This window comes from Heterodontus francisci, chromosome 20, assembly GCF_036365525.1.
Source record: "Heterodontus francisci isolate sHetFra1 chromosome 20, sHetFra1.hap1, whole genome shotgun sequence".
In the NCBI taxonomy this organism is placed as follows: domain Eukaryota; kingdom Metazoa; phylum Chordata; class Chondrichthyes; order Heterodontiformes; family Heterodontidae; genus Heterodontus; species Heterodontus francisci.
In genome coordinates this window covers 16,192,482-16,203,473 of record NC_090390.1, presented here as the reverse complement: position 1 = coordinate 16,203,473, position 10,992 = coordinate 16,192,482, and the positions used below count along the sequence as shown (strand labels likewise).

The window sequence follows — 10,992 nt, the reverse complement described above, 5'->3', positions numbered from 1 at the left end:
GAGATATAGGGCTGAATTTTAAGAGTGCTTTTGAGACCAGAATGAAGGCAAGGGGTCATAAAATAGGGACGGAAGAAACGGACAGGAAGTCCGATGTTGTGACGTCTCTTCTGGATTTTACTGTCGGCGGCCGACACGGATGGCAAGCTTTGCATATTCACGAGGCGGGAATGCAATTAAGGTGCTTAACATCCCAATGCACTGCAATTTTATTCTCTGTTTTGAATTTTTCTGATAGCACATGAGAACCACGGGGCTTCAGGGCCTTGCCTGAAGCAAGGAGGCAATGAGGAGGTGGGAGCTCAGTGTCGGTTTTGCTGAGAAGCCATTGGGTGAGGCAGTGTCACTTGGCAGGAAGGGTAGAGGAGGGGGTCATCAGGAAACACTGTTAGGAGTGGGGGCCAAGGTGCCTGCACTGTAGGAGAATAAATACCAGGATGCCATTGGAGCAGTGCCACTTCATCAGAGGTCACAAGTGAGGGGAGAGGGAGGGTCTGATTGGCGGGAAGGCCTTGTGCTTAGGGAGAGGGGACCTCTCTCAGGTCTCATTCATCCTAGTTTCGAGGCCCGAATTGAGGAGGAGGAGCAGCAGAGAGAAAGGGAGGATCATGAAAGGCAGGGGCACCACCGCCATCTGGAGGCACACCACAGGGCCAGCCTCAGGCACGGGAGTTGTAGAAGGATGCAATACAACACGCCAGCTGGCTCCTTTGAGCAGAAGAAGCTATCCTGAGAGGGTCTACTGGCTGAGGCTCAATTACCTACAGATGTCCGAACGGCAGTGTCTCCAAAGACTGCAGCTCTACAGGGAGGCTGTCAATCATTTATGTGCCATGATGCAGGATGAACCGAACCCTATGAGACTTGATGGGCAACTGATGTCAGTGACACTGAAGGTTACCGTGGTACTAAACGTTTATGCCACCGGATCATTCGAAAGATCCACTGGAGACATGTGGAATCTCCCAGTCTGTGGCACATTACTGTATCAAGGAAGTCACCAGTGCCCTGTTCAGGAGGTGGACGACTATGTGCGCTTCCACACCAATCCAAACAATCAAGCTGAGAGGGCTATAGGATTCAGGCCATCACTGGGTTCCCCCAGGTGCAGGGGTTCATCAATTGCTTGCATGTAGCCATCAAGGCTCCCACTCGCCAGCCTGCTGCCTTCATCAACTGGAAGGGCTTCCACTCCCTCAATGTGCAACTGGTCTGCGACCACCGCAAATGAATCTTACAGGTGTGTGCATGATTTCCAGGAAGCAGCCATGATGCCTATATATGAAGGCAGTCCCAGGTGCCAGAACATTTCCTTGCTCTCGCATGTCTTCAGGGATGGGTCCTTGGAGGCAAGGGCTACACACTGGGAACATGGCTACTGAAGCCTGTGAGGAACCCACACACGGATGCAGAGGAGAGGCACAACACTTGCCACGGGTCAACCTGAGGGACCAGGTCATTGGTCAACTCAAGATGAGCTTTAGGGGCCTAGATCGATCTGGCAGAGCCCTTCAGTATGCCCTGGTGAGGGTCTCATGTATTGTGGCACAGAGGAGTGAAGTATTGACCAGTAAGGATATTGTGAAGCGCGTTGCCTCCTCCAATGACGAGGATGCTACCGAGGCAGTGCCAGATGAAGGACCCCAGGCACAGCAGGAAAGACGCCATGAGATATGCACTAGGGAGGCATGAGACACCCTTATACATTCACCTTTCCTTTGAGCCTTACCACCTTGTGGAACCGCAACAATAAAACCTTACCTTTGAGCAGCCCTGTTGTCCCTTCCTTCTGTACTGCAACACCTAGGTGCACTTTGCACAGTGGCAAGGCTGAAGCATTGAGCGCTCGGGACTTGGTCCCTCACTTCCAGCCCCTTGGGAAGAAGGGTTCAAATGAATTCCCAAAGGGTATCAGCAACAAAAAGGAGACATCGTGAGTGAATATCATTATTTTATTCCACGTTACACCAAACGCATGATTGCTCACTTCTACTGCATCTTCACCCATGATTCCCTAAGTCCATCTAAGTGATCTTTTTAAATCTTTTCTGGGTGCTCTACCTGCACTGTCAGCTGTGGTGGAAGCAGGTTGCTGACCTTGCTGCCCCCGGCTTGGGATAACCTTGGTGGCAATCCTCTGGCTGCCTGAGACCTGGAGGGCCAACCACCTCTGTTGGCAGGGATGATGGAGGCGCTGGTGTCACTGGCAGTGGGGCTTTGGAGCTACTGTTCACACCAGGAGCACCCTGAGAGGAGCCCACAGTTGCACAAGGCAGCTGCTCCTTCCTCCCTTATAAGGCACACTTATACCTCCCTGCTGACCTGAGAGGGACGTGGCTCTGGTGGAGACATTTTTTTATTCTTTCATGGGATGTGGGTGTCACTGGCAAGGCCAGCATTTGTTGCCCATCCCTAATTGCCCTTGACAACTGAGTGGCTTGCTAGGCCATTTCAGAGGGCAGTTAAGAGTCAACCACATTGCTGTGGGTTTGGAGTCACATGTAGGGCAGACCAGGTAAGATGGTAGATTTCCTTCCCTAAAGGACATTAGTGAACCAGATGGGTTTTTATGACAATTGATGATAGTTTCATGGCACCATTACTGAGACTAGCTTTCAATTCCAGATTTTTTTATATCAATTAATTGAACTTATTAATTAATTGAATTTAAATTCCACCAGCTGTCGTGGTGGGATTTGAACCCATAACCCCAGGCATTGGCCTGGGCCTCTGGATTACTAGTCCAGTGACATTACCACAATGCCACCATCTCCCCTCCAGGTGCCTCGTCCCCCTCTCGTCACCGCCGCACGGATATCATGGCCAAAGTGATAGAATGCAAGTCTGCACGCATCTCCGGCAGCCACTGATCGGTCTGCTGGCTCCCCATGAGAGTCACCAATCTCTCAATGGAGGAAGACAGATGTGCAATCGGCAGAGACAGCGCAGCACCTAAAACCTGGATGGACTTCTCCATCTTCTGCACTTGTATATGCTTCGCCTCTGGCATCTCTGCCAGATGTTGCCTTACCTCTCGCTGCAGCTGCAGCATTTTCCGGTTGCCGGTGAAACCAGAGGCACGTCATTAGCCTGCGGCTCAGCATGGGCCTGATCTCCCACTGTCCTCCGATTGTCAGCGGCCTGGGCCATCACAGCCTCCGTCAACTGCCCTGGCGTGTCTGTGCTGTGCTCACAAGGTTGTGTGCCCGAATCTAAATGTGTGCAACCACCCACCAATGTAACAGTATCTGTGCTGGTGGAGGGTGTAGGGGAATGATGTGACGATGCACCCTCTGCGGCTCCCTCCTCCTCCTCAGAGGTGGTCAGCTGACCTCCAGCCTCTTCAGCTCCTCTCTCTTGTCATTCATCTTGACCTGCCTGAGAAATTATAGACATTGAAGGATTAGGGTCTGCCCATTGTGACATTCCAACCACCAACTGTGCAGCTCCATTGATGCAGTGGTGATCACATGCACAGCATGGTTCTTTAGTACTAGATACACCCTTGTGCCTCAGGAGATGTTCACTCATTCTCTTGGGTAGGCTCCTCTGCCTCACCACCAGCTATGGTGCCATTGCCCTGCCAGTTCCATGGCCTCCTCCTCCTTCATTGAGCTGAGGATATGCAGATAAGGCACTCCACTGCCAGCCTTGGCACACTCCTTCCTATAGTGGGCCATCTTCTCCTGCAGACACAATGATGTCTCCCAGCGGGAAAAAGCCCCAGAGCTCTGATGGTGATAACTCAGTGGGCCATGATGGGGGCACACATATGCCTCCTGCATGTGGGCCCTCTCGAGGAACCGTGTATGATCTAGAAATGACTAATGTGTGCCCCTTACCAAGATGCAGCCCAGCCACAGGCATCATGTCCTAATGCCCTTCCCCAATGAATATGACTGCGCAGCCACTGCCTTAAAAACCCTCTTACTGTGCCACATGCAATGTCCAAGGAGTCCAAGGTATTTGGAATTCTCACCTTAGCAGTCTGGATGAGATCTTTGACCCGCTTCCTGCACTCAATTCATATCCTGGGGGTGACACCATGGCTGCTCACCTTCTCCTCAATCTCTGTCCAGGCTTGCTTGGTCAGGCAACAGGTCTCCTCCTCCCATCCCTGCGGAAGAGGACTTGCCCTTACAGTTTGGAGAAGAATGTGCAGGGAGGCATCGCTAAATTGTGGGCCTCCAAGGGCCTTCATTCAGCCAGGGCCAGTGAAGGCTTGTGATCGGCACCTTGCCTAATATGCAGCAAAGGCAGTAGACAAGGTCCAGGGGCTGTGAGGGCAGCAGATATGGTCCAGGGGCTGTACAGGCAGCAGACAAAGTCCATGGGCTGTACAGGCAGCAGACAAGGTCCAGGGGCTGTGCAGGCAGCAGACACAGTCCAGGGGCTGTACAGGCAGCAGACAAAGTCCAGGGGCTGTACAGGCAGCAGACAAAGTCCATGGGCTGTACAGGCAGCAAACAGAGTCCAGGGGCTGTGCAGGCAACAGACAAGGTCCAAGGGCTGTACAGGCAGAAGACAGGGTCCATGGGCTGTACAGGTAGCAGACAAGGTCTAGGGGCTGTGAGGGCAGCAGACAAGGTCCAGGGGCTGTGCAGGCAGCAGACACAGTCCAGGGGTTGTACAGGCAGCAGACAAGGTCTAGGGGCTGTGAGGGCAGTAGACAAGGTCCAGGACTGTGCAGGCAGCAGACACAGTCCAGGGGCTGTACAGGCAGCAGACACGGTCCAGGGGCTGTACAGGCAGCAGACAAAGTCCATGGGCTGTACAGGCAGCAAACAGAGTCCAGGGGCTGTGAGGGCAGCTGACAAGGTCCAGAGACTGTACAAGCAGCAGACACGGTCCAGGGGCTGTACAGGCAGCAGACACGGTCCAGGGGCTGTACAGGCAGCAGACGAGATCCAGGGGAAAGAGATTCACTCTCTTTTTCTTTCCTATCCAAGTAGAATTGAATGCAGGACTGGCAGCCTACTAAATTTGGCACCGGCACCTGCCATTGCGTGAGATGACAGCTCCATCGGCCTCCCCTTCCCTGCCTCAGGCCCTTGATTCCACAGGCCCCATATCTCCCCGTCCTTAATTGGCCGGCTGCCACATGATGATGGTTGGCCGACCGCACTTACCTCATGTGGTGATAGCATCAGCCTCTGATGCCGCTGCTGAGAGCCTCACCTTCAATTTAAAATCCAGCCCATAGAGTTTAACAACAAGGAAGTTATTATGAACCTTTATAAACACTGTTTTGGCCTCACCTGGAGTATTGTGTCCAATTGTAAAACGCACTTTAGGAAGGATGTGGAGGCTTTAGAGAGGGTGCAAAAAGATTTATGAGAATGGTTCCTGGGTGAGGGACTTCACATGCATGGATAGATTGGAGAAGCTGGAGTTCTTTTCCTTAGAGAAGAGAAGATTAAGAGGAGGTTTGAAAGAGGTGTTCAAAGTCATGAGGAGTGTGTACAGAGTAGATAGAGAAAAACCATTCCCATTGGCAGAAGGGTTGAGAACCTTAGGACATAGATTTAAGGTGAATGGCAAAAGAACCAAAGGCAACATGAGGAAAAACATTTTAATGCAGTGAGTAGTTACAATTTGGGATGCATTGCTTTAAAGGGTAGTGGAGGGAGATTCAATATGGGGATGAATCCAGGAGTGGGACTAGGTAAATTGCTCTTGCAAAGAGCCAGCACAGGCTCAATGGGCCGAATGGCCTTTTTCTGCACTATAAACATTCTGTGATGCTATGATTCATTCCTGGGTTGTTGGCATCGCTGGCAAGGCCAGTATTTATTGCCTGTCTCTAATTGTTCTTGAGAAGGTAGTGGTGAGCTGCCTAACAATTTGTGTTAGGTGGCTTGTTAGGCCATTTCAGAGGGCAGGTAAGACTCAGCCACACTGTTGTGGGTCTGAACTCACACCAGGGGCCAGACCAGGTAAGGATGGCAGATTTCCTTCCCTAAAGGACATTAATGGAGCAGATGGGTTTTTACAACAATCCAGGAGTTACATTCCAGAGCTTTTGAACTCATGTCTCTGGGTCATTAGTCCAGGCCTCTGGTTACTAGCCCTGTAATATAACCACTGCCATTCACCTTTTATTTAACATCTTAGCAGCTCAAACCATGATACATACATTTGGAATTCCTCATTTGTTACACCGCTGTTTAATTTGTTGTTGCTGTTGTTTTTCACATAATCAAAATCCACTGACTGGTTAAAAGTCTTTGAGCTGTCTGAACAACCAAAGCTCCTTCCCAAGTTCTCTATTTCAGCATTTAGAGCAACCTGTAAAACAATGGTAGATATTAAAATGATCATTTAAAACTATAATAATAGCTTGATCTGATATAAACTGAAAGGATTATCAGAAATCTCACTCTCCAGGCAGCCAGAGGATGGATTCACTCAGCGAACCATTGCAAACTCTGCAGTTCCATCACTGCAGATCTCATCTCTTTCAGATTCGGAAAACATAGAAGACAGCAAGTGACACCCTCCAGTCTCAGAGCAGCTACTCATTTACACAGGAAGGATGCTACTATTACACCAGTGTGAAAGCCATGACTGTACCAGTCAGCTTTCATACTTGTAAGGGGAGTTTGCAGCCCTGTGTGGACTCTGTGATGGCCCTTATCAGATCCACCTCGATATGAATTTGACAGTCTAACTTAAGTAGCAAGTATAGCAAGTCAAATTTTACACTGGAGCTATTGTCCTTGTTTATTTATTTTAATGGGCTTTAAGTGGTTAGTGTGGTTGGAATTTTTAATTCACATGCATCAGCGAGAACACAAAAGAAAGAACAAAGAAAGGGTTAACTTAAAGGAGAGAAATCCTGGAAAGACTCTTATATTGTTCAAGTAAAGGGCACTATGGACTAAAAAGACAAGTTACATAAGCCGATCTCTTTGGTAATACTATGTTGTCGTTTGGCAAAAAAGAAAAGAAAGATCAAAGTTCGTTTTGGGTTTTTGGTGCTCACTATAAAACCAAATTCTCTTTCCTGATTTAACAGTCTGCTTATTTACTACTTGCAGAATTGACTTAATCTAGATCAAGGCACTTATGTGGTGAATAAAAGTTGTTCTTTTTCACTGCAGCTGACTGATTGTTATGTGTAAAATCAGAGAAAGGTACCAGTACATCAAAAAAGTAATAAAACAACTGCAGGAACCCAACACATAATACTTGTGTTGAAACAGTAGTTTTTGTACTGCAATCTCCATGTGACTCAACCAAAGAACAGGTTGGTAACTATAACTGAAACCAGCAAGGTCTGTTAAGATAGTATTCTCGATGTATGGGATGTATCATCAATGAATAAGCCAGGAATATTGTAGACATGCAACTGTGAATTTATTATTGCAGGATGCTGAACATTTTGTGGCAGTTAGGTGACCAGGAACAAAAACTAATGGAAGTCCAGCCCTGCTAGATCTCTGGCCACTGCCCATCTAGATGCATGTTTTCAATGGGTGGGACCAGCAATGGAAGATTCTCTGCCTCAAGCAGGTGGGAACATAATTTAAATATTCATTTCAGAGCACGTTGGTCCTGCATGACATTTCTTGCCTCATACATTAAGCCACACACATGACATACAGGCTGTTAAGCAGCGTTAAGTATTCTGGAGGTCATGGAAAGGATGCATTAATGTGAAGGTAAATGCATTTAAAACTATTCCTTATTGGTTTTTCTTGGCTCTTTCTTGATGGCACTGAGAGTATCAGCATTTGTGCCAAATATTGCATAATTTTTTTTTATCCCCAGGACTGGTTTAATTACTGGTACATTACTGGAATCCTTCTGTTAGATGTTTGAAGAAGAGGGTATACATAGGGATATCAGCCAGGTCAGACGATGTGAATGGTTCTTTGTGCCTACCTGCTGGTACCTGAATAGCTACCTCAGCAGACAGGGATGAATATAACAATGAGGGGGAAAAAATAGTCACCAATTTGCGTACCTTGGTGGTTATTCAGGCACTCCCCAAAACAGCAACCCTAATGGCTCTATTGAAATTTGCAAATGCATGACCACCCATAAGAGTTCCTCAGAAGTACCCCAATCACAGTATGTCAAGCTTTAGGTGTAAAAAAAGGAAGTATTCGAGGGTGATTAACAACCAGTCCAATCTGATGGGCCACAACTACCAAGATGCCACCAACAGCATATTGTAATTTCAGGCTGCCTGGAACCAAATAAAAGCCATTTGGGTTTAAATCATGCCAGGACACAGAAAAGTGAGACTATTCCAATGCTCTCCTGACTGGCCCCCACCTTGCACCCTCTTGAGTTCATCCAGAGCTCTGTCATCCGTATCCTAACACTACATTCCATTCTTTCCTCACTCCCAGTCTGACAATATCTCAATTTTAAAATCCTCATCCTTCTTTTCGAATCATCCCCAACCTCCTCCAGCCCTACAACCCTCCGGGAACTCTGTGCTCCTCCATTCTCGGCCTCTTGTACATACACGATTTTCATTGCCCCACCATTGACGACCATGCCTTCAGATCTCTGAACTCTAAGCTCTAGAATTCCCTCCCTAAGCCTCTCTACCTCTCATAAGAATATAAGAAATAGGAGTATGAGTGGACTATTCAGCCCGTTGAGCCTGCTCTGCCATTCAAAACGATCATGGCTGATCCTCTACCTCAACTCCGCTCCCAAATTCCCTTGATTCCCTGAAAGATCAACAATCTGTTGATCTCAGTCTTGAATATATTCAATGATGGAGCATCCACAACCCTCTGGTGTAGACAATTCCAAAGATTCACAACCCTCTGTGTGAAGAAATTTCTCCTTGTTGCAGTCTTTGATGATTGATTCCTTATCCTGTGCCCCCGTGTTCTAGATTCCCCAGCCAGGGAAAACAACCTCTCAGTGTCCACCCTGTCAAGCCCCTTCAGAATTTTGCATGTTTTTTCTAAACTGTAGATGGAATGGGCCCACTTTACTCAGCCTCTCATCATATGACAACCCTCTCAGCCCAGGAACCAATCTAGTGAATCGTGGCTGAACCACCTCCAAGGCAAGTATATCCTTCCTTAAATATGGAGACCAAAACTGCATACAGTACTTCAGGATCTGGATTTTGTATAGAAGGTGGGGCTCCTGGTGCCAGGCCAAAAAGGCGGTGGGATCCCCGCCTCAGCTTTTTGCTGTGCCCCTGGAGTGATCTTTCTCCCCCCGAAAGGGTCTTTTTACATCAACGTTTCAAGAGCCCACGTCCCCGTCCCTTTAAAGACGAGGATCCCACCTCCATGAGCTGCCGGCCAATCAGAGGGCTGCAGGGCAGCTCAGCAGTATTGGCAGTGCCGACGGGAGTGGTGGCCACTGCCAATACTACAGAAGCCTAGGACCCAGGGCCAGCGTTGGAACCCAGACCAGAGGTAGGTGAGGCGGGTCAATAGGGCCAGTCCAGAAGGCCCTGGCGATGTGCTGGGGTGGGGGAAGGGGGGGGTGGGAGTTGTGCAGTCCAGGTGGAGAGGGGCCCTGGTAGGTGAAGTAGTTCCCAGTGGGAGTCCTCCATGGACCACAGATTGCCCACGGAGGAGGGACCCCCCCCCCCCGAGTCTGCAGGGAGGGCTCCTTGTTTTACAAGGCGCCCTCCCCGCATGGCGGAGGCATACCCACCACTCAGCAATAGCAGGAAGAGGCCCTTAATTGGCCATTAATAGGCCACTTAAGAACCTCAATTGGCCTCTGGGCAGAAAGTTTTCTATGCTTACTACCAAAGTCAATAACCTCACACTTTCCCCCCATTATACTCCATCTGCCACTTTGATGCCCACTCCCTTAACATGTCTATATCTCTTTGCAGCCTCATTGTGTCCTCCTCATAGCTTACTTTCCCACCTAACTTTGTATTGTCATCAATCTTAGATAGATTACTCTTGGTCTCTAAATCGTTCATATAGCCTGTAAATAGCTGAGGCTCCAGCATTGATCCTTGCGGCACTCCACTAGTTACAGCCTGCCAACTTGAAAATGCCCATATAGCCTTACTCTCTGCTTCCTGTCCATTAATTAATCCTCAATTCATGCTCATATATTATCCCAAACTCCATGAGCCGTTATCTTGCATTTTAACCTTTTCTGTGGCATCTTATCGAATGCCTTTTGGAAATCCAAGTGTACCACGTCAACTGCCTCCCCTTTACCTACCCTACTAGTTACATCCTCAAAAAACTCTATTAAATTTGTCAAACACTATTGCCCTTTCGCAAAATCATGTTGACTTTGCCTGATCATACTATGATTTTCCAAGTGCATTGTTAAGACTTCCTTAATAATAAATTCCAGCATTTTCCTGATGACTGATGTCAAGCTAACTGATCTGTAGTTCCCTATTTTCTCTCTCCCTCCTTTCTTGAATAGCGGTGTTACATTTGCTAATTTCCAATCTGTTGGGACCATTCTAGAATTAGGGAATTTTGGAAAATGATAATCAGCACATCCACCATCTCTGCAGCTACGTCTTTTGGAACCCTAGGATGTAGGCCATCAGGTCCTGGGGATTTGTCAGCTTTTAGTCCCTTAAGTTTCTCCAATACCTTTTCATTGCTGAAATTAATTACCTCGTTGCTCACTCTTATTACCCTCTTGGTTACCCTGTATTTCTGCTATGTAATTTGTGTCTTCTACAGTGAAGACAGACACAAAATATTTCTTCAATGCCTCTGCTGTTTCCTCATTCTCCATGATAATTTCTTCTGTCTCTATCTCTAAGGGACAAATGCTTAACTTTAACTACTTTCTCCTTTTTATATACTTATAAGAACTCTTAAAACCTGTTTTTATATTCTTGGATAGTTTACTCTCATATTCCATCTTTTCCCTTTTTATCAACTTTTTGGTTGCCCTTCGCTGGTTTCTAAAACTCTCCCAATCCTCAGGCTAATCTTTGAACATTATAAGCCTCATCTTTTAATCTAATACTATCCTTAATTTCCACAGATGGATCTTTCTTGCTGAGTTTTTGTT

General features: G+C 47.6%; 1 protein-coding gene across 1 annotated transcript in view; it reads right to left on the bottom strand.

Annotated features, from left to right (window-relative positions):
* Nucleotides 1-3,323: 3,323 nt before the first annotated feature.
* The window catches only part of LOC137380845 (polycystin-2-like protein 1), a 128,034-nt gene continuing 120,365 nt past the window's right edge, over nt 3,324-10,992 (bottom strand). The window contains exons 14-17 of the mRNA XM_068053257.1: nt 6,137-6,288; nt 3,932-4,013; nt 3,559-3,686; nt 3,324-3,378 (exon numbers count right to left, since the gene is read on the bottom strand). Coding sequence (XP_067909358.1) covers nt 3,324-3,378; nt 3,559-3,686; nt 3,932-4,013; nt 6,137-6,288 — 417 coding nt within the window. The remainder of the gene's footprint in view (nt 3,379-3,558; nt 3,687-3,931; nt 4,014-6,136; nt 6,289-10,992) is intronic.